Source organism: Echinops telfairi, unplaced genomic scaffold (assembly GCF_000313985.2).
Source record: "Echinops telfairi isolate 266 unplaced genomic scaffold, ASM31398v2 ScPeMD7_7427;HRSCAF=8465, whole genome shotgun sequence".
NCBI classification, from domain to species: Eukaryota; Metazoa; Chordata; class Mammalia; order Afrosoricida; family Tenrecidae; genus Echinops; species Echinops telfairi.
Window position 1 is genome coordinate 7043641 of NW_022111327.1, and position 23725 is coordinate 7067365.

At 48.5% G+C, this 23725-nt stretch overlaps 1 protein-coding gene across 2 annotated transcripts in view; it reads left to right on the plus strand.

Annotated features, from left to right (window-relative positions):
* Positions 1-12861, plus strand: part of TMEM164 (transmembrane protein 164) — a 243869-nt gene extending 231008 nt beyond the window's left edge. For both annotated transcript variants that reach the window (XM_004710045.3, XM_045298588.1), the window contains 2 exons: positions 6318-6418; positions 8192-12861. In XM_004710045.3, the coding sequence (XP_004710102.1) occupies positions 6318-6418; positions 8192-8398 (308 nt within the window). In that variant the 3' untranslated portion in view covers positions 8399-12861. The remainder of the gene's footprint in view (positions 1-6317; positions 6419-8191) is intronic.
* The last annotated feature ends 10864 nt before the right edge of the window (positions 12862-23725 follow it).

The window sequence follows — 23725 nt, forward strand, 5'->3', positions numbered from 1 at the left end:
TTTTCGTGATGCACACTTTCTTTACATAAAACTCTCTTATACATGAGTTGCTGTGGATTTGTTTCTCCAAAGTACCCAGACTAATATAATGGCTAAACTAGAACCCTGAGAGTCTTCCAAGATCTTTTCTTCTTTCTTACCCTCTAGTAGAAGCCCTGATGGTGTAGTGGGTACACAGTGGGCTGCTATTCGTAAGTTTAGCAGTTCAAAACCAGCAGCCACTCTTCAGGAGAAAGATGAGGCTTTTTGCTACTGTTAAGAGTTATAATCTTGGAAGCCTAGAAGGGTAGTTCTATTCTTTCCTCTAGGGTCATTATGAGTCAGAAGAGACTCGATGGCAGTGAGTTTGGCTTTTGGTTTACCCTCCAGTATCCAATCTTCTATCAAGTCTTCCAAAATGTCTCGTCTACCACCTGTCAGCTTGTCCTACTGTCATGGCTTGCATGTTGCTGTGATGCTAGAAACTGCGTCACCATTATGCCATATCCTAGCAGGATCACCCATGGTGGACCGTTGCTACAGAACTTGTGTGCTAAAAGTGACTAGGAAGAAAGTCCTGGAGATATACTTTTGGAGAATGACTAGTGAAAGCCCTCTGGATTACAACAGAATGTTGCTCGATACGGTGCTGGAAGGAACTCAAAATCTGTAACAATGGACTCAAATAAACCGGTCATAGTGGAGATAGCACAGACCTGGGCAGCATTTTGTTTTGTGGTCGAGGCTAATTGTGGGTCAGAGCAGACTTGACTGCAGCTAACAAGCCAGTTTCTTTTCCATCTGTCCACTCACTCGCTGTTCCCTTCAAAGGTCGTCTTGGTCTCCCTCCAGGTTCCTCTCACAGTCTCCTCACCAGGCTCCTTTCCTCAACCTCTCTGCTCTTCAGTCCATTCTTTACATACTGGCCAGGGCGAGTTTGCACAAGGACAGGTTTGATCACATCTCTTCCCAGCTGCAGGCCTTCCAGCACTTTCTGTGTCTGCACAGTTTCTCTCCGTGGGCTGAGATTCATCCAGAGGATGTGTACTGGTTAGTTCATTGGCCATTCTGAAAGCATGTTGTTTTTTATTTTTAATCGTTTTATTAGGGGCTCATACAACTCTTATCACAATCCATACATACATCAATTGTGTAAAGCACATTTGTACATTCATTGCCCTCATCATTCTCAAAACATTTGCTTTCCACTTAAGCCCCTGGCATCAGATCCTAATTTTTTCCCCTACATCCCCCCTACCCCCTCCCTCATGAACCCTTGATCATTTATCAATTTTTATTTTGTCATATCTTGCCCTGTCCGACGTCTCTGTTCACCCACTCTGGAAACATGTTTAATTCATTGCCAGCATGGAATCAAGGAATTCCACACGCTGATTTATATTTCAGGCTTCTTGTGGCAGTTACATAATCTGTCATCATGTAAAGGGGTGGAGTCTAGATGTCAATCAGGTCACAGCTTGATGACCTCATTTGGAGGCACAACGGAGATTAAAAGCTCACTCGAGACCAGACCCACCCTCTCTCGCTGCAAGACATTCCTGATGACAAGCCAGATGGAGCTACGCTGATGGAGCCAGAGCCCTGGAGCTAGAGGAGACATGTGGAGACCCAAGCCAGTGCTGAGATGCTTCCATCACCACTGGATCCACGAGACTTTCCACCCACTGGCCTGTGATCTTCCTGCATTCTGCGTCATTGCATGGCCGCATGAGTCTAAAGAGGAATTTATGGACTAGTATCAACATATGGGGTAATATTGGACTTATGGACTTGCTCTGGACCAGGTGTTGATGTTTTCTTAATATATAATTTCTCTTTGATATACATTTCTCAATTACAAACATATGAGTGTCTCTGGATTTGTTCCTCTAGTCAACCGGGACTAACACACTTCTCTTACCAAAGCAATGTATCTGGCAACTCTGGACCCACATCTCTGCAGAGGGAAATGATTGGCAGGGCCATTGGCTTTCCCCTTTAGCACAATCTGCATGGCCCCCTACTGTTTCTTACACCCTAGACACGTCCCAGCTCCCTGTTCACCCCCTGCTGCTGTACAGGATGAAGCCTGTGTTAGTCTGGGTAGACTAGAGAAACAAACTCAAAGACACTCCTGGGTATAAGAAAAAGCTTTATACACAAGAGCAATTGAATATTGAGAAAACATCCAGTCCAGTCCAGATCAAGTTCATAAATCCGATATTAGCCCATATGTCCAGTACCAGTGTATAAATTCCTCTTCAGGCTCACACAACACATGCCATGGCACTGAATGCAGGAAGATCACAGGCCAGTAGGTGCAAAGTCTAGTGGATCCAGTGGTGGTAGAGGCATCTCAGTGCTGGCAGGGACCTCCACGTGGTTCCTTCAGCTCCAAGGCTCTGACTGCCATCAGCCTGTCTCCATATGGCTTGTAAACAAGAGTGTCTCTCTGGGAGTCAGCATCTGTCCTGCCTCCAGCGAGCTATTTATCTCCTTCACACCTCCAAATGAGGTCATTAAGATGCCGCCTGATTGACAGGCTAAACTCCACCCCTTCAACTCATTAAGTCTCAAATTGACGCCAGATTATGTAACTATCAAAAAGCCTAAATGCCCAACATGGCTTCTAAGGCCCTACATGGCCTACCTAGCCTGGAGCTGACCACTTCTTGGCTTTTGCATTGCTCACTGCCTCATCACATGCTCCACCTGTAGCCACAGGGAACTCTTGTTTAGCCACAGCTCTCAACATTGCTGCACTCTCACTCTTGTCCATGTAGCTGCTTTGGAATGCCTCAAACTCACCGCCACTGTCAAATCCGACCCTGTAGGACGGAGTAGACCTGCCCTGATGGGCTTCTGAGACTCTAACTCTTGATGGAAATAAAGAGCCTCATCGTTCTCACGCAGAGCTACTGGTGCTTTCAAAGTGTTGAACTTGCAGTTAGCAGCCTGACCCATAACACACAACACCACCAGGCCTAGCCCCTCTTTATTATTTTAAATCATTTTATTGGGGACTCTTACAGCTCTTACAACAATCCATACAACTGTTGTATTGAGCACGTTTGTATGTGTGCTGCCATCACTTTCTAAACATTTTTTTTCTTTTTGGCTAGCTCCTCTTTAAGTTCCCCTTTTCCTGCAGGGTTTTACTTATGTGCTCCCTCCATCACAGCAGTTCTCAACCTGTGGGTTGCGACCCCTTTGAGGGTTGAATGACCCTTTCACAGGGGTCGCCTAATACCCTCTGAAAACACATATTTCCAGTGATCTTAGGAACCGAGACACCACTCCGCTATCCGTCTCCAGGCGGGTCCACCCACATTGAGGTACGCCCACATAAGAGTACCCGGTGTGAAGACTGTTACCCATGCTACACCATGCTTCAAGACAAAATTTCATTGATTTATCATTAGAAATAAATATGTCACAATATATAATTACATACCGTTTTTGTGATGAATCACTATGTTTTAATTATGTTCAATTTGTAACAATAAAAATACATCCTGCATATCAGATATTTACATGATGATTCATAACCATTGCAAAATGACAGGTATAAAGTCGCAATGAAAATAATTTGATGGTTGGGGGTCACCACAACACGAGGAACTGTATGAAAGGGTCGTGGTGTTAGGAAGGTTGAGAACCACTGCTCTATCCGGAAGCATTTCCTGTCCCTCCTCTCTCCTGACCCCCACCCCAAACTGTGCCTCTGCTCTCCTACACTTTGTGACACCAAAAGCTCATAGCGACCCTATAGGATACAGTAGATGTGCTCCATATGCTTTCTGAGACTGTCAGTCTTCACAGGAGCAAACTGCTTCATCTGTTGCCTCTAGAGCCACTAGTGGTTTGAATCGTTGACCACGTGGTTAGCAGCTCAACGTCTGATGCAAACCCCCACCAGGGCTCCATAGTACCGTGACACAAACCTTGGCGAATTCTTCCACCATCCTATGTTGTAATTGCTGATTATCTGGTTCTGCCTCACCTAGCAGACTCTGCATATGAGACTGCAAAGGACCCTTATCTTTGATTTTATACCCCCAGAGCTTTGCACAGGACTCAAAATATAATAGCCAGATGCTGTTAAGTCTTCCCTGACCTGGTGACCATGTGTTGTAGAGCGGAACCGCACTCCATAGGGTTTTCACGTCTGTGGTCTTTGGGAAGCGAATTGCCAGGCATTTCTCTGACATGAATATATTAAGTGCCTGATAACTGTTAAGCCATGGTGGCATAGTACTAAAGCACTTGGCTGCTGATTGCCACCTGCCACTCCATGGCAGAGCCACATGGCAGTTAGTGTCCATAAAGATTACAGCCTTGGAAACCCTGTGGGGCAGCTTGGTCCTGTTTTAAAGGGTCACTATGAGTGGGAATTGACTTGATGGTAATGGACTTAACAAGTGCTGAATGAATGGATGAATCAATGTGAAGCCAACTTAGAATAAAACACACTACTCCAGGATGTGATGCCGCCACCGACGGGGTGGGCATGCAGTTTCTTTTTACTCTGGAGCTCGCCCTGCCACCCCACTCCCAGTTTTCTCTCCCAGAGGGACAGTCATCACATCCAAAAGCTATACCCCTGCCCTTCAAACCCAATCTACTGGGATGATAGACTGGAGGTCATACTGCTGGGGAAATGTATTATTCTTGATGGTAGTTCCTAATGGTGATCGGGAAAAACCTTTTTAAAAATTAACATCAACAAAAACCCTCTTTATTGTGATTGGGTGAAGGTTTACACTCAACAGTTTTACATTCAACAATTCATATGCATTTTGCCTCCTTTTATTTGTTGTAATCCTCTCGATGCACTCACCCCCACCTCTTTCTTGTGTTTCTCCACTCCTCCTTCTCACCTAAGCCTTTTGAACTCTGTCCTTGGGCAAATATTGCCCCCTTGATCTCAAACGATTGATTGTGTCAAAGTGCGCCTGCCTCGAGTGTTACCGTTCCCCTCTTACACTTGCCTGTTGTGTGCCTGAAGATTGAGCGAGGAGGCTGAGTTGAGTTCCGACCTCCAGAGTTCCAGAAGGGGGGGTGGGGACTAAGAGCTCTTGTCATGACTCCACAGGTTCTATCTGACTAGTAAAGCTGGTCTTCTTATTATTTTTTAATGATTTTGACTTTTGTTCCACATTTATTCCCCATTCTGTCCAGGACCTTCTAGTGTGATCTCTTTTAAAGTAGTTGGTAGTGGTAGCTGAGCACCATTTAGTTCTGATCTCAGGGTTATGAAGACTAAAAACATATATATATATAAAATATAATATAATATAATATAAAATTCTCAGTAGTACAGGGGAGGCAGTGTTGTCTAATGGTTGGGAAAGAGCACAACCATTTTGCATATTTTGAAGTTATTTGGATAAAACTAATGATCGCGTATCACATTCTCATTCACTATACCAGAGCCTGGACTAGGAGCTCTAAATACATGCATATATTTACTAACATGTCTAAGAAGTAGAGTCAGATGATAGCCATTAATAGGCAAGTAAACTGAGGTTCAGGGAGTTTCAGCACTGTTTTCGAAGTCACACAAGTGGTAAAGCTGGATTGGAACCCCAATTAGTCTGATGTTTAAGTTGATTTTCTTGACCACCACCTTTCCTTTATGGCATTTTTCTTTAGAAACCTGCAAGAGTGGTTAAAATCATTTAAAAAGAATGCTCCACAATTACACACACACAGGGAACAATTCTAAATCTTTTTTTTTAACCAAGTGATTTTGAACTATAATTAACCTATCATCCAATTCAATCACTCAATCATGTTAAGAAGGGCCATGCAATCATCACTGTAATCTACTTGGGAACATTTTCTTCTTTCTTGTACCCATTGCTGGGGACTCCCCATTTCCGCCCAACCTCCCAATCTGTGCCTCCAGGTCATTATTAATTCAGTTGCTGTCTTCATAGCGATTATAATTTTTCATCAGAATACCAGGAAGACATATATCCTAAGGAACCACACCCATGTGCCCGCAGTGATTGCTTTCAGATTCGTGAGAAAGGGGGTTATTGTTTTTCCCCGGCTTTTGCCTTCTATCTGCTACATTTTTAATGAGCATGTACTATTTTTATAATTTAAAAAAAGCCTCTCTCTTGTTCATAGCCACAGAATCAAAGTGGCAGAACAGAAGCTCTGTGGATTTGAGTACCTGGCTCATCAGCGGGCCTTTCTTGATTGGCTATCGCTCCGCCGATCAGCCAAAAGGGGCATTCAGCAGGCAGTGTCTGTGACCTCAGCCCTTGTACCCTCATGGGGCCAAGGCCATGGTTCCTGCTGTCTCATGATTTCCCTTTTTTCTCCAGGTGCTTATACCCCGGAACCCCTCAGCAGCTTCCACTGGGCCCTTCTCTCCACTGGCCTGATGTTCTTTTACCACTTCAGCATCTTGCAGATCCTGGGCCTGGTAAGTTGGGTTATATGCCTGTTTCTTCCCTCTGTTTGGAGCAGTCTCCATAAATCTGGATAATCCTGGTTGGCGCTGGTATATTGCTTGTGTTTTGAAAAACTACAGGATGCTAAAGGCCAGGACGTCAGCTTGTTGTGTCTGGGTTGCTGATTTATGATCCTCCAGCCTTGACCTCTCCAAAGAGTTTTTGGAATCTTTTGGGAATGACTGCATCTTTCATCCCTGGGGAGGCAAGGCTGCCCCTTTACCCATGGCCATTTGGGCTGGAAACTGGGAGTTGCAACTGGAAAGTGATTTTCTGTGGACCCCATGGGGTGGCAGGAACCCCACCCCCACCCCACAACCTAGGCCCTGGGCCTAAGGAAAGCTACTGCCTCTGTGGCTGTGCCGTCCCTGCTCCCAGGCACTGTAGCATTCTGTGCAGAGTTGTGTGCCCAGTAGCAGCGTAGTGCTGAGGGTCCTCCTGAGGCATTCGGGGAGGGGCGGGGTGCTATGCAGAATGTCCTGGAGTGTGGAGAATGGCTGGATTTAGTCGTTGAATGATCTAGAACCCACAATTGCTGAGCGCAAGAGTGTGTCTTGGTAACAAAATAAGTAGAAAGAGTTGCAGAATAGGACTGGGGATCAAGAGACCCAAGTTCAGGTCCTGGCTCTGCCTCTAATCGGCACAGGCCCCTGATCCTCTGAGCCAACTTTCTATGACACAGTAAATCAACAATAACTAAACCTCGCAGAGAGGTATTGAGGACATGTCTCTAATGGGAATGGGCTTGAAGGGCTTTGGGAGGCAGTGCTGGGGCCGTCCTCGGGGCAGGCGTTGCACGGCAGCCTTGTGTTTGAGTGGTATGAACGTAGCAGCAGCCTCGTGGAGCCTTGAGTGATTTTGCATGATTACAGCATGGAAGTGAGGTCGTCACCATGGCCTTTTGGAGAAGTACTTAATTTTACACCCTCCTCTCACTCACCCTGGCCCCTCTGTGGTTTGCTGGGGTTGTGTGGGTGGGGCAGAGTTTGAGCTCCTTGCCAAGTGCATTAAATGTTTCCTGTGCTCTAGGGAAAAAGTTATGTGACCATCACACCCTTCCCTCCCAGTGCTCTTCCAGAAGAGACAGTGTCTTCATGTCACCATGCATACCATGTGCAGCCTCCCCGCCACCTCTGGGCTTCCCTCAGGCCACACCTCCTATAAGGAAGGCCATGCCCACCCCATTGCTCGTCATCCATCTTTCATGAACCCATCCAGGTGCCACTTCCCTCAAGAAATGTGTTTTTTCTGAAGATTTCAGCGTCCATTGCATGATAGTCCTCTGAACTTCTGGACTGTGGAGCACAGTGAGCACCATCTCCTTTGAGGTCAGCTGTGCACGACTGACCCTCCCGACTTACTTGATGCTAAGTTAGGTGGAGGCAGGGACCATACTGTTCTTTTCTCCTTTTACATCCCTCAACCCTTTTCCCAAATCTAGGTACATAGTAGGTACTTAGGCATGGCCATGGCCATGGGCTCCAGGCCCAACGAGAAGATAAGATAGTACAGAACAGAACCACCTTGACCCTGGACAGCCAGCCCTTTACCCCCCCCCCCATTTTTCTCCCCTGGCTTTGACCCGCCCCACAAACCTTCTGTGAGAGAAATCCCTTTATGAACAGGTGGGGATTGTCCAATCCCTCCTTGTCTAGTCCTCCGCCAGACAGAGATGGCTGAACTGGCAGAAGCCAGAGGAAGCCTAAGGATGGTGAACGCTCACTCTACCTCCCTTGTCCCTGCAGGTCACCGAAGTGAATTTGAACAACATGCTGTGTCCGGCCATCTCAGACCCATTCTACGGCCCGTGGTATCGCGTCTGGGCCTCGGGACACCAGACTCTCATGACCATGACCCACGGGAAGCTGGTCATCCTGTTCTCATACATGGCTGGGCCCCTGTGTAAATATCTGCTGGATTTGCTCCGGCTTCCAGCCAAGAAAATAGACTGAAGGTGGTTGTATTTCTTTCTTCCTTTTTTTTCCTTCTTTGTTTTGTTTTTCCTCCCTGAGGAAGCAATTCCCAACTTGACTTGGAGAACAATCAGTTCTTTTCTTTGTCTTTTTCTTTTTTCCCCTCCTGTGTCCCTTTCTTCCACCATTCTTCCTTCCCCAGTCCTTCCTCCCAGGACTTCTCCTTAAGTGCTGGGGGGAGGGGTGGTGGTGGAATTGTCCTTCTTCCCTTTGACTGTCCTCCCTGTTCCTAGTGGCCTTACATGGGGAGATGGCAGTTGGTGTCTCTTTCACTTTGGTCGTTGGGTGCTTTTACTAATAGCTGGTTAAGGAGAAAGGGAACAGAAAGCAGTCGTTCTTTTTGGCGTTTAAGTCACATGACTGACTGGGTTGTGGTTCATTTCTACACTGCCAGGGACCTCCAGGCTTATGCGAGGTAGGGGTGGGGTGTCCCCTTTTGTCCCCAGCACAGCCTCATCATCAGGGGACTGAGGCCTTGTTTCTATACCAGCAGTAAGCCCAAAGCATAGGGATGTCCTAGCTCACAGCCAAAGTAGGACTGCCCGAGATTCTTCGCACTGGTGGCCCATGATTCAAAGCAAGCAGCCAACTGGCCGCTCCCCTCCAGCATGCTGCCTGGGGTGGCAGGTGGGGGCCATCACCCAGGCCAAGGCCTAGATTCCATTTAGGGGGAAAGAGAAGGGTGGGGGCAGAGTGATTGCCATGATAAATCCAAAGGGAACAAAGTGAAACCATGTCCACACTGGCCAAGCCCCTGTGCCAATGCTGCACAGGAGAGCTGAGAACTGACCTACCCAGAGCTCCTCTGACATGGGCCTGGCAATTCATCAACGCAAGTGGTGACTTGAGAGAACTGTGATTTGAACCACTGGCTCCGTTTCAGTTTCACGTTGATCGTAGCTCCCCTGTGAATCTGCAGTGGCTCTTAAATGTCCTCTCTTTCCCGCTCTCTTCTAGAAAGGCAGCTGTAGGAAAGAATGCACTGGCGTTTTGATGTGGTCTTGGTGTGTGAGTTGGGAGAAGCCGTGGAGCAGGGTCCAGTCCTACCAGGGCTCCTGTGGGCCCATCTCTTGCCATTTTTTGTCAGCAGTCCGAGTTAAGCAACGTTCCTGGCAACATGTTTCCTCTCGGGCCAGGTTACCTACTCGAGGGAAGACTCAGTGCTGACTTGTTTCACATGGAGGAACTCCTCACCCTGCCCCTCCCAGCACCCCTGTCTAGGCAGGGATGAAGGCAGCTAGGCATCGGGTCCCCACTAGTCAAGGTTCAAGTCCTCGGTAAGGAGGCCCTTTAGGATATGACTTTATGGCAAGGATTGAGCTCAAGGGTGCATGGGCCTCAAGAAAAAAGAGAGGGACTGGGCATTGGCTGAGTCCTGGTGGTGTAATGGGTTACTCACTGGGATGCTAACCCAAAAGTCTGCAGTTGGAAACCAGTAGCAGCTCAGCAAGAGAAAGAAGAGGCTTTCTCCTCCTGTAAAGCTTCAGACACTCCCTGGAGTGGTTCTCCCCTGTCCTTCCAGGGTCGCTGTGAGGTAGAGTTGATGCACTAGCAGTGAGTTTGGTTTCTTTGGATTACATGCCTCCTACGAAGCACAGGTTGGCTTTAGAACAGGCAGGATCATTCAGTGGCTTTTCTCTGATGAGTTGCCTCTCCCTTTTCCCCCTCTGGACAACTAGTGGCTGTGAGCTAGTTCCTGCATTTCCAGTGGTGATGTATCAGACCTCAGTGGAGCTTCAGGGACTCAGTGCTCAAGATATTTCATAAACGGGTCTATAGGAGACAGCAGCGTTCAGGAGGGTCTCTCAGAGGGAACAGACCCAGAGTTGCAATCCCAGGACCCCTAGATTGTGGGGACAGCTGGCATGGAGGCACCACTGTCTGTGGGAGTGCGAGGGCAGACAGGGACAACGTAGTTCCTGAGGGTTCCGAAGCAGCATTTCCTAGAAGTCTTTGAGGACTTGGTCAAGCTTTTCTTAGGGGCTTCGCCCTTTGGGAAGGCCCGCTCCCTGCCAGCCCCAGCCCCCACTCAAGAATTGAGCCATCACTAAATGACTCTGTTTCCCCACACACCGAGGCGCATAGAACTAGCTGATGAGGAAATGTGCTAGGGTTGAGTGCCCCTTGGCCTGGTCACAAGAGGCAAAGTTGGAAGGAGGTCGGGGGAGGAGCCCCATGGGCCTTGCCTTGCCCCCAGCAGTCTGTCCAGGGACTACAGGCAGATGCTGGGGGGAGGTGGGTCCTCAGCTCGGGCAAGCCACAGGGGTGTGATTCGGCAGGCTGTCTTTTCTTCCCTATCCCTGTGGCCATCAGCTCGCCCTCTGCCCACACTGGGACAACTCGCAAGGCTTGCCTTTGCCCTGGCCACAGCTCAGTGCCCCATATGGCTGACACCCTCTGCCGCTTAGAAGAGGGTGAAAGCCACATGACAGGTAGGGCCAGGCCAGCCACAGACCCACCTGGCAGGAAAGCGAAGGAGCAAGATCAGGCCTCTAGGCTGGCTCCGACTCACGTGAGCACAGTGGGCAGGCCTGGGATAGAGTGAGTATAGTGGGCAGTGGGGCTATTGCCATAGGAGAGACCTGGGGTCCAGCTCATGGGGAGAAAAGCAACTTTGCTGGACACCTGCTTTGGGAGTTGGCTCCCCTACTTAACCAACTGCCAGCCTGATGCCCCCAGCCTTGCACCAGGAATGAGGTTGCCACACCTGGTGGCCAGTCGGCCCTGACTGACCCTCTCCTTTCTAGGGCTTTCCTGCCATTGCCAAGGTGGCCCCCATGCCACCCAGATCAAGTTCCCATACTCCATTGGCCAACATATGGAAGCCCCGTATGTGTGTGAGTGTATAAAGAGTGCTTGTACAAGTAGCCCATTTCCTTGAAAATAGTGCCAGGAAAGGCAAAGAGGCTCCCTTAAGTCCTCAGGTGGCCTTGGCCAAGGATCTAGGCCCATGAGAACATGCTGTTTCACTGGCCAACTCGTGACATCAACCCAGAACAGCAGAGGGATTGACACACCCTTCCGACTTCCCCCAACCCACTCTGAGTATTTGGTTTTCTGCACCAAAGATGATCTGGCCACCTTTGCTCCCTGAGGCAGAGTGACATGTTCCTCAGTTAGCTTGCAACAGGCTCCACCTTGCTTCTGAAGCCACGGCTCAGGTCCCTGAGCCAACCTTCCAGTCCTCCTGTAGGTTTTTTCGCCTTCACACAGGGCCGGTGAGACCCTCAGGGCGATCCACACTTTATCCTCCAGGACCTCAGCCTAGCTCTCCGATAGAACCCCTTTGGCAGTCAGTCACCTCTGTCAGCGTTGGTATGCTTGTGATCATGGCAAATTCAGTGTTTTGTGCAGTGGGCACAGTGCTCCCCACCCCTGGGCAACAGCTGATCTTTGTACGCAGACCCTTCCCCTCCCTCCCTCCCTCCCTCCCTCACTCCCTCCCTCCGCCCCAGGGTTTGCAGAAGTTGAGGTCTGAAGCGTGTGTCCTCTTTGGAAGTGTTGTCTGAAGGTCTTCTTGTTGGTTTCTACTCGAGGGGAAAGAGGGAAGTGAGAGGGGCAAAGAGCGAGACCTTTAGTGACAATACGAAGGAGGGTTACCTACAGGCTTTTCCCAGGCTCCTTTGCAAACCCCAACTTGAGAGGGGGCCTCCCACCACCACCCCTGCCTGCCCTGCCCTCTCTGATGTAGGTAGAGGCGGCCCAAGGGAGCAAACAACTCTCTTGTGTATATCGAGTGAGCCTGTGCGGACTCAGAAACACCTAGTTGCTTCTTGTTGCTCGACTGTGACGTTTTGGTAACACTGGTGTGTTACTTGTGGGATACAGCATACCTACAAATCAACTCCAGTGAGGGGAGTCCAGGGGTGGGGATGAAAAAAACACCCCCCCAAAACAGGGAGCAAAAACTAAGCCAAGCTGTTATTTTTAGAAGTGCTTTCTTTGCCTTCAGTGTCCAGTTGGGGTTCCCTTGTCAAGCATTCTTCAGATCTCTCCGTGCTCTGGTGATCCAGAGAGCCAAGATGCACTGATCTGGACTAGTTCCTGCCAAGGACTTGTCCCTCTTCCTCCTCTTCCTGCTCCCATCCTTCCTCCTTCCCCCTCTTCTCCCTTCCTGAGCTGGAGTTGCTATGCACTGAGTGCACCTCTCGCTGTCACCCCCTTCTCTCCCCTCCCCAACCTCTACCCCCACCCCCACGGGCGCCCTCTTTTGAACTACTCTTTGCGAGTTGCCCTCAACAGTGGGTGGAGGGGTTTGGGGTGGGATTCAGTGTTTGGGGAAGGCTGGTTCTTGGGTATTATGGTCTCCCCCCACCCCCACCAGGTTTGCTCTACCTCTTGGGGGCATTTTGTAATGCGTTTTCTCTGATTTGTAAAACCCTTTGATTGTACTGAACTGGTGTCTGGAGTCACCTTTGGAAATAAAAGGTCATGAATTTGTGTCCTTTGCGTGCTGCCTTTCAGTCTCAGGGCTTTCGGTGGTTGAAGATCTCAACAAGAGGAGGATCCTTAACCGGGCCCTTGCCATTACCATGTGCAGCCTTGGTTCACCATTATGAAAAGATTTTGGAGAAGCCAGAAGCCCTGGCCTTGCCTTCTAGAGCCTTCATGGAAAGCCCCTGGCTTTGCCTAGTAGCTATAGGGGTCCAGTGCCCCTCCACCCTCACTGGGCCCTCTGAGCCCAGCCATTGTGGTAGGAGCCAGCTGCTTGACCCTTTATTGCTGACCTCCACCACGGGTGCCCACTGCCAGCTGGGTCAAGGGGGATTACTGAGCTACAGAGGCCACCTCTCCAAGTGTTCAGGAATACCTGACCCATGCTCCCTGAGGGATCTCCTCTGTGCTTGGTATAGTACAGCAGGGTGGTCACACTGTACCATGGGGAAAAGAGACCATGATCATCCTGCCCTCCTGGAGACCATTGAGTTGGTCATCCCAAAGCCACCTGCTGAGTGTCCTATGATGACTGTGATTCAGTTGACCCTCATTTATTACCCTACTGGGTGCTGCTGCTCCTTGAAGTGCCCCAGCTAGCCCAAGTGATATCGTGGGGGTGGGGGGTGGGATGAGGGGGTGAGGGCTCTCCTGATTGGCCAGGAATGGGGCATCCAGGCTATGACTGAGACAAAACCAAGAACCCAACTTAATGTCATCCATTCAATGCTGACTCCTGGCGACTCTATGGGACAGAGGAGAATGGCCCTGTGGGTTTCTGAGACTGTTGCTCTTTATGGAAGTAGAAAGCCCCATCTTTGTCCTGCAGAGTGGCTGGTGGTTTCCAAATGCTGACCTTATATTTAGCTGCCCGACGCATCACCCTGACACCACCCCGATCCTGGTCTGTCTACAAAGGCACCAGTTTGGATGAGGCATTATACATCCCTTGCTGCACCCCCCCAGCCCCCACCAAGCTCTCCATTGACAGTGCAGCAGCTACAAGCAATGTTCTTGCTACTTAGATGGACCAGGCATGAGGCTGAGCTCTTTACTTGCATCTCCTTAGGGGCAGTGGCGGCTGAATGGTAGAAATCGTACCTTCCATGCAAGAGACTCCAGTTGAACTCCTGGCCAGTGCATTCCAAGTGGGACGGGGCATCTTATACTCAGTAGGACAGAGTGTAACCAGTGACTCTTAAATATTCTTTCTTTGTCAGTGAGACTTAAAATAATGGACATCAGACAATTCAAAGGCTTCTTACTCGCTGCCTTTGAACCCCCCTATGAGACAGGCTAACACTGCCCCTGTGGGTTTCTGAGACTGTAACCCTTTAAGGGAGTAGAAAGCCTTGTCTTTCTTCCACAGTGCAGCTGGGGGTTTTGAACTGATGACCTTGCATTAGCAGCCTAACCAATGCATAACTCACTACACCGTCAGAACTCCTTAGGGTTTCTTAGACTTCATAAGCTGCCATCTTTGCTAACCTGGATTCCTCTTGCTCCTGAGAGTCCCCCTCTCACTTGGGACAACCCCTTTAGAAGGATTTATCAGCCAGCTTTCAGCATACAACCTGGCTCTAGCATGCTGTCCCTTCCCCCGCCCCCTCTGTCTGCTTCCCGACGGACCCTGGTGGCACAGGGGTTACACATTAGGCTGCTAATCACAAGGTCAGCAGTTGGAAGTCACCAGCCAGCCTCTCAGCAAGGGAAAGATGAGGCTTTTGACTCCCTGAAAGAGTGACCACCTCAGAACCCCCCTCTGAGCAGTTCTACCCTGTCCTGTAGGGTCCTCTAGAGTCAGAATTGACTCAATAGCAGGGAAGTGAGTTTGAGTTGGAACAGATTGGAAGATACCCAGCCACTTGTGATTCATTCCTGGTATCTCTCCCTCAGGGAATTTAAAGCTGCCCAAGGGCAGGATGGGCCCCAAGTCTTCCCTTATGCTCCAGCCCCTGGCACAGGAGGTCATGACACAGAAAGCGCTTACAGAGCAATGACCTCATCCCTGTGGAATGGACCATTGTGACCTCATCCCAGCAGCCATGGCCCTTCCGTGCCAGGATGCCATTGTTTGTTCAGGCACCTCAAACACCAGCCTGTGGGCTGCTGTCTTGCTGAGGCTCTCTGCAGGCGCTTTTCCTTTGGGGTTGGGACCCTGGGTGAAGAGGAGGACCAATACCATCTGTACCACGTGAACCTTCCCCAGACCTCGAGATGAGGGTGGAAGATGAGAGGGGTAGGCACGGGGTCCAGCTGGTTTTCCACGTCCTAAGAGCCCTGGTGGCGGTGTGCCTACATTTTGGGCTGCTAACTGCAAGGTCACCATTTCAAAATGGCCAGCCATTCCAAGAGAGAAAGAAGAGGCTTTCTACTTCTGTAAAGAGTTACAGTCTTGAAATCCCACAGGGGCAGTTCTACCCTGCCCTATAGGGTTGCCAGCAGTCAGAATCGACTCAATGGCAGTGAGTTTGGGTTGTTTATTTCGTTTGTTGGTGACTGTGCCTGTTCTCATGGCCCAGAGGTACATAGGGGTTTGAGTGCACTCCCCATGGTGTGGTTGGGCTCTGTGGTATGTGGTGTGTGGGTATGTGTCTAGGTGTATATTTATATATATATATATAATGTATATAGCAGAGGTATCACCTTAGTTCTAAGAAATTTTTTTATCCTTCATAACCATTTTTTTGCTCTTACATTTTCATACCTACCCAACTTGAGAAGCATCTTACACTCCACGGGATGCCAGAGGATAGCCAGTAATGTGTTTTTCTTCTTTTTCTTTGAGCCATAATATAACGTACATTGTACATTTTAAGGCTTCTCAGAATTGATAAGAAGTCATCCTTGATAATTCGGAGACCCCTTCCCCCCGAGAGTCCCCCTCTCGCTCAAGAAACCCCCTCAGGAGCGATTTAGCAACCAGCTTTCAGCACAGAGCCAGGCTCAGGCATGCTGTCCTCCATCCACCCTCCCACCCCTAGCCAGGCCAGGCTAGAGTTCTGCTTCCTGACAAGAGAGAGACCCCCACTTTGCTGAGCTGCCTGTTGACTCAGCTTTGGGTTTGGGGTTTGTGAAAGGACGAGAAACAGGGCACCTGTACAAGGAAGTCCACCATGCCAACAAAGGGGCAGGGAGGGGAGAGGAGGAGGGGGCCAGGCCAGGCCAGCTGGTCGACCCAGTAGCTCTGGATTCATGATCTCCCAACTTCAGCTTAGCCAGACAGCTCAGCGGGCTTCCAAGGCTAGCTCCTGGGGCTGGGCATTGCCAGGGGTGAACTGGCAGGGGAGTGGTAAGAGTCTGGCCCATCGTGCCCACACCCCCAACTGCCTGACACACATATAAAGGAAACTGGATGTGCCCACCTCCCCCAGCAAGGTGGAAGAAAGGTGAGGTAGTGAGCCTTGCTAGGAAAAGTGGAGCCTGAGCCATGGGCATTTCATAGCAGTTGGAAATGGCTAGCACCCTTTCTTCAGTCCCAGCAGTCTCTCAGATGCAGGCGAATCCTTGAGGTCAAGCTCTTTCCCAAAGGAACAGACATGTCTGTGCCCCGATTCTAGAATCCTTGGGCAGAAGTAGCTTGTGGGCCTCCCCTCCCCTCCCCATCCCCTGAGAGTTTAGCAAGACACGATCAGGCCAGATTACAGCTGCCCTGGCAGAACTGGGTTAAAGTATTGGCCTACTTAGTCCCCTCTTGATGGCCTCCTGCAAAGGGGATGAGGCTGATTAGGGGGCTATTTCTGAACCTTGGTCCAGTCCCCCGAAGACTTGGTGTGGGCCTCCCCTGACTAGAAAGACAATCATGAAGGAAGGCTACCTGGCTGAAGGCGCGTCGGGCGCTGCCCCTGGGAGAAGCAGTGTGATCACAGCTCATGTGTCCTTGGATGAGGAAGAGTCACAGCAGGGCAAGGCCAAGCCCCAAGATTTTTGAGCTTCAAAAATCAAGCCATTTTCAGAGAAGGCCCTAGTCCTGTACCTTTGCCATCTTCCGTTTTGGAGAGAGGTGGCAGGTGGCCAAAATGCAGTCTCCAGGCATAGTGGATGATCATCACTTGCCTCCACTCAGTAGGTACTGGGCATTCAAACAAACAAAAATCACACTCACACTCATTGCCCTGGAGTTGATTCTGACTCCTAGCGACCACAAATGGCAAGGTAGAACTGCCTCCCTGAGTTTCTGAGACTCTAACTCTTTATGGCCTGTCTTTCTCCTGAGGAGTGGCTAGTGGTTTTGAAGTGCTGACCTTGCGGTTAGCAGCCCGATGCGGAACCACTACACCACCAGGGCGCTTTCTGTACATTGAGGGAAATGGTTATTAACTTCTCTGAGCCTCTGTTTGCCCCTCTAGAAAATGGGAGCAATCATAGTACCCCCACCTCCTAGAGTTGTTATGAGGATCAACTAGATAGCGGGGAGGGAGGGAAAAATGAGGACCTAATGCCGGGGGCTTAAGTGGAGAGGAAATGTTTTGAGAATGATGAGGGCAATGAAAGTACAAATGCGTTTTACACAATTGATGTATGTATGGATTGTGATAAGAGTTGTATGAGCCCCTAATAAAATGAAAACTAAAAAACCAAAACAAAACAAAAGAGCAACCATTAAAAATCTCATGGAGCACACAAAAAAAGAGAAACATAAAGGCACTTGGCATGGTGCCTGACACAGCATAAGCATTCCTTCTGTAAATGTCAGAAGGCGCTGCCGTCACCACCATCACTACCACTACCACCACCACCACCACCACCACCACCATCAATGTCCTTATCAAGGCAACAGAATGAGTGGGGCAAAGCACAGTCTGGCGAGCCGGATGAGCCTGACTGGAGTCCGGCCTCTCCTACTTTGTAGCTAGACGGCCTTGGATAAGTGACAAGCTCTTTGACCCATTTCATTCTGTAAAAGGGGCAATTCATAAAGCTGTTGAAAAAATGTATGGCATGGTCGACTTAGCTCACAGTAGGCATTCAATAACTTGGATATTCTCATTTATTAGGAGCCCTGGTAGCGAGTAAGGTAAGCGCTGGGCTGCTAATCACAAGGTGGGTTGTTCAAACCCACCCGCTGCACCCCAAGAGAATGATGAGGTTGTCTGCTTCTGTAGCGGTTTACAGCTTCAAGAAGTGCCCAGGGCCAGTGCTATGCTACTCTATCGCATCGCTATGAGTTGGAATCAATCCAATGGCAGTGGGCTTGGGTTTTTGTTCTAATTCTTTTAAATGGGTGAAAAGTGCTCGATGCCCCCAAGCCAGGGGACTCACTGGGTCACCTTCGGGATGACTAGAGCAATTTTTATATGACTCCCTTTTCTTCTGGCACGGGAGAAACTCAAATGGAGGCTGAGGGAACCAAATATGCCCATCTATCCCACAGGAGCCCTGGGGGTGTGGAGTTTGGAGTAAAGTTTAAAATACAATTCCAAAAAGTGTTATGAAATAAAGAACAGATATGTTCCCAGACTGTCATCACCAAGCTTATGCCCCTTGGTGGAAGTCATTTCTGTTTGATCGGAATGTAGCAGTGTAGAGCATGGGGTTTGTTGCAGTCAGATGGTCTGAATGTGAATCCTGGCTCTACTACTCATGGGGTATGTAAATGGGGAAAGCGTTTAAAGTCTTTTTAAACCTCAGTTTCCTCATTTCATTAGGGCGAGACATATAAAGTTCCTCAGCCCAGTGTCTGACATGTAAGGTCTCACTAAATGAGTCCTTGTGGTGTAATGGGTTGCCCGTTGGGCTGCTAACCACAAGGTCAGAGGTTGGAAACCACTAGCTGAGCTGCTCCTTGGGAGACAGCTGAGGCTGTATGCACCAGCGAAGAGTTGCAGTCTCAGGAACCCACGGGAACAGTTCAACCCTGTTTATAGGGTTACTTTGAGTCTGACTCAACTCAATCGAGGGCAGTGAGTGAGTTTTACCCCATAAGAGCCATCCCACCCAATCTGAGCACTTAGACTGACACTGTGTTCCCCTTGTAAGCTTTATCACCCATATCCACCAGGGGCCACCTGCGCTAGGCGAGATAAACAAGAACAAGTCACCAAGGAGCATTGCTGTAAGCACAGAGGTTGCTAGGGTCACCCACGACTGTCTCTGACGACAATAGTGGGAAAGGGGCCATTGGTGAGGCCTGTGTTAGTGGCCTGGCAATGTCTGCATGTGCAGAGTTCCTGGTATTCATTTGTATGCTGGAAGCGCAGGGAAATGTTTGCATTACTCACACACGCTCTGTCCTCAAAACGATAGGGAGGGCCCACTCTTCCCAATCTATGATGCTTTTCCTACTTGGCCAAGCTCTGAGGAAGTAGGGAATATGATTATCCCCTTCAGCTCTCTGGCCAGCCAGCCCCCAGCTCCGTGTACACATGTTGATCCGTACGGTAACCTTGGATGCTTCCAGAATACCAGTTAGAAGTATTTCATGAAAAGTAACTTACAGCAATGTTGTGTCTAATAGCTGCCCAGGGTCCAGGCAATGACTGTACCTCTCGGCAACTTCCTGTCGGCAAGATGTGACTTAAACCTTCTATTGTGTACCAGTGGAGCTTCCTGTTTTACCATATCCTGAATTTAATCCTGCCTTCCTGCCTTTCTAAGGCTGGTGATTCAGAAATTCACTTGGACTTCCCTTCCCAAGGGCTTCTGTACTATCTTTGCTCTCCTGTTGCCCCATGCATTTACCCCCCTTCCCCCTTTTCCTTTAGGATTCAGGATTGGAGCTCTGATGGTGGGTTACACATCGAGCTGTTCACCACAAGGTCAGCAGTTCAAAATCACCAGCTGCTCTACCGGAGCAAGATAAAACATTGTAATCCTTGAAAGAGTGACAGTCTCGGAAACCCACAGGGGCAGTTCTGCTCCGTCCTAGAGGGTCACTGTGAGTTGGAATTTAGTCGGTGGCCCGGAGTGTGGAGGGCGGAGGACAGCAACTTTTCAGCCACTGACACCCTCAATGCTCTTGTCCTTCTCCTCCTTAGGGCTCAGTGCAATTTCTGAGACCAAATGGCTAAGTCTCCTCTAGGCATTTCTTACCTCTCACCTGATGGCAGAGAAGACCATGATGCTCAGCCACTGCCGTAGTTTCCCAGTGCTGCTGCAAAAGCCAGACCCCAGGCAGGTGGTTTTCATGCACAGCAATTTATTTTCTCACACTTTATATTTATATACTTTGATTTATACATAGAATTTGGTTACATTTTAACACCTTATCATTTGATCTCCCTTTGACCCATTTTAAATTTGTTCTAGTTTTTAAATATTTCCTGCTTTCTTTTAACTTGAGCTTTTTCATTCTTTTACTCTGTTACTGTTAGTTGTTTTTAAAAATGTTTTCCTTTTTATGAAACCCAGGATAGGTAAATCTGTAGATCTAAATTAATGGTTCTTTGGGGGTGTGGCAGTGGAGGTTGGGGAGAAATGGGGAGCTAATAATGTTGAGTACAAGTAGAAGAAAAATGTTCTGAAATTGATTGTGATGATGATTGCACAACTCTTCTTAATATGATTGAACTGTTGAATTGTATAGTTTGTGAATGTTATGCCAATAAAACTGTTTCAAAAAAACCTCACCCAGTCAGGGTGCGATGTAACAATGATGAGAAATACAACCTTTCTCTAGTTCCTGAAGGTTTCCTCCCCGCTCCCACTACCATGACTCGAATTCTATCTTGCAAGACTGGCTAGACCAGAGGAGGTACACTGGTACAGATAGGAACTGAAAATACAGGGAATCCAGGATGGATGAGCCCTATAGGACCAGTGGTGTGAGTGGCAAAACAGGGAGGGTAAAGGGAGAATGGGTAGGAAAGAGGGAACCGATTACATGGAACTGTGGGTGACCTCCTCCCTGGGGGACAGACAACCGAAAAGTGGATGAAGGGAGAAGTCGGACAGGGCAGGATATGACAAAATACCCATTTATAAACTATCAAGGGCTCATGTGGGAGGGGGGAGCGGGGAGGGAGGGGAAAAATGAGGACCTAATGTCGGGGGTTTAAATGGAGAGAAAATGTTTTGAGAAATGATGTACAAATACGCTTTACACAATTGATGTGTGTATGGATTGGGATAACAGTTGTATGAGCCCCTAATAAAATGTTTAAAAAACAAAACAAAGCAAAACAAAACCTCACTACCATTGAGTGGATTCCAACTCCAAGTGGCCCTATAGGACAGAGTAGAACTGCCCCTGAGGGTTTCTGAGACTGTCACTCTGTATAAGAGTAAAAAGCCTCATCTTTCTTCTGAGGAGGGGCTAGTGGTTTCAAACTGCTGACCTTCCTGTTAGCAGCCCAACGCATAACCCACTGCACTACCAGGACTCCTTCTATAAAGACTACCTCTTTTGAATTCCAAAAATCAGTTGTCATGTCTTTCTAAGCTGACCTCTCCGTCTGCCGTTTAACCAGCTGAGCCCCTTAGAAGCCACTATTTTGATTGGATCATTTTCTTACACACATAGCAGAAGTTCAAATACAGGGCACCAGCTCTGGGAATGGCTCTCTGTCTACTCTGTGGGCAAGTCTTCATCTCAGCCCCCTCTGACACTCTCAGTGTTCCTTGGAGATTTCCACATGGAAATATCTTTCCCTCTGTAGTGCTTCCTGGTTTCTGTGCCTGATGGCTCTTTTCCCATGTAAAACGTGATTGGGTTGAGGATACCCCTCCTGCATGGATGCGGACTCATTACTATGACAAAACCCACGCCCACGTGGGATGGCAGCCACAGGTTCACTGATTAGGCCTCCAAAACATATAGAACAATCTAGAACTGCTACTAAATGCATTTATGCCTGTGTCCAGACCCATTTTCCATACACTCAGGGCACTGCTCTCACCATGACCTTGCACATTCCAGCTGCAGGAGCACATCAGTGACATCCAGGCAATGGGAGATGGTTGCTGCCGCTGCCATAGTGGCCAGCCAAAGACATTCCATTTCCAGACAAAGGAGCCCCAGCTGTGCTCTCCTGCCACACTGAGGTGGGTGTCATTTCGTGACGCCCTCCCTATACAGGAAGACCGGTGTCATATGGCCCTTAATCTGATGGACTCTTCCCGACTGGACCAATCTTTTGGGCCCTTCAAAAATCTTCACACAGGATGGACTACTCATTTGTGTTTTGTTTGTTTGTTTGACTGTTTTAAAAAAAATCATTTTATTGGGGCTCATACAACTCATCACAATCCACACATACATCAATTGTGTAAAGCACACTTATACATTTGTTGCCCTCATCATTCTCAAAACCCTCACTTTCTGCTTGGGCTCCTGGAATCAACTACTCATTTTTCTTCCCCCCCCCCACTCCCTCCCCACTCCTCCCTCCCTCATGAACCCTTGAAAATTTATAAATTATTATTTTATCATATCTTACACTGTCCGATGTCTCCCTTCACCCACTTTTCTGTTGTCCATCACCCAGTCTTAACATCCACTTTTTTCAAATTACCCAAGCAAGATACTGCCACATATGTGGGCCCGATGCAACCTTCTCGGGCTTGTATAGCCAAACCCAAATACAGAAAGCAATTGGGTTGCAGCTGTAAGTGCAACTGGCATCCATCACACCAGTTTATACACTGACATCGTCATCACCATGACCCTGTTTGCAGTCATGCTCTAAGGAACTGGCATCCATCACACCAGTTTATACACTGACATCGTCATCACCATGACCCTGTTGGCAGTCATGCCCTAAGGAACTGGCATCCATTGGCGCTTTCTGACCATAAAAAGTCCTGCTGTGCATCTCATGTGTGTAACATATGAAGCACTAGCTAAGACTCCAATTCGAAAAATCAAAGGTCCTTCCATTATATGGGAAGACAAAAGGCTGAGCTATTGACCAGGTCCTTTGAGCACAAAGACCCAGTCTGCCGACACTGCCCCAACTCTGCTCCAAACAGAAACTGCATTCTGCGACTCACATCTGGTGAGCTGATTTCATCATAAGTCACGATGAAAATCTGCAAGGGCTTGTTAGTGTTGATTTAGACCATAGGTTCCCAAATGCCTTTGACCTACCTTTTCAGGGGAATAAAATTACCCAGCATCCTTCTGGAAATTAAAAACTTTTTTCACTATAGTGAAAATTAATCCTCTAATCCAGGATTAATTGGAGATATCTGCTTTTGCAGCCTCCCCCCACCTTCACCCTGCTCAGTAACTCTTTTGAGTGCCCTCCCCAAAGGGGCAGTTATCAACCCCCTTTGAGAAACACTGATTTCTACCAAGCAGCCCTAGTGGTATAGTAGTTACAAGTTGAGCTGCTAACTGCAAGGCCAGCAGTTCGAAACCACCAACTTCTCTCTGGGATACAGAGGCAGCTTTCTATTCCCATAAAGTGCTACATTCTGGGAATCCTACACGGGCAGTTTTACCCTGTCCACAGTGAACTAGGGACCATTCATCAGTCCCCTAGGTGGACGGATGGATTTCAACAATTTGGGATATAAATGCAGCTTCAATACATTCTGCACATAATCTCACAGGTCATCTTTATTTATTTTTAAATCATTTTATTGGGGCTCATATAAAACTTATAATCCATACATACATACATTGTGTCATGAACATTTGTACATTTGTTGCCCTCATTCTTCTCAAAACATTTGCTTTCTACTTGAACCCTTGGTATCAGTTCCTCATTATCCCCTTCCCTTCCCCCCCCTCCCTCATGAACCCTTGGTAATTTATAAATTATTATTTTGTCATATCTTGCACTGTCCGGCGTCTCCATTCACTCACTTTTCTGTTGTCTGTCCCCCAGGGAGGAGGTTATATGTAGATCTTTATAATCGGTTCCCCCTTTCTATCCCGCCTTCCCTCCAACTTCCAGTATCGCCACTCTCACCACTGGTCCTGAAGGG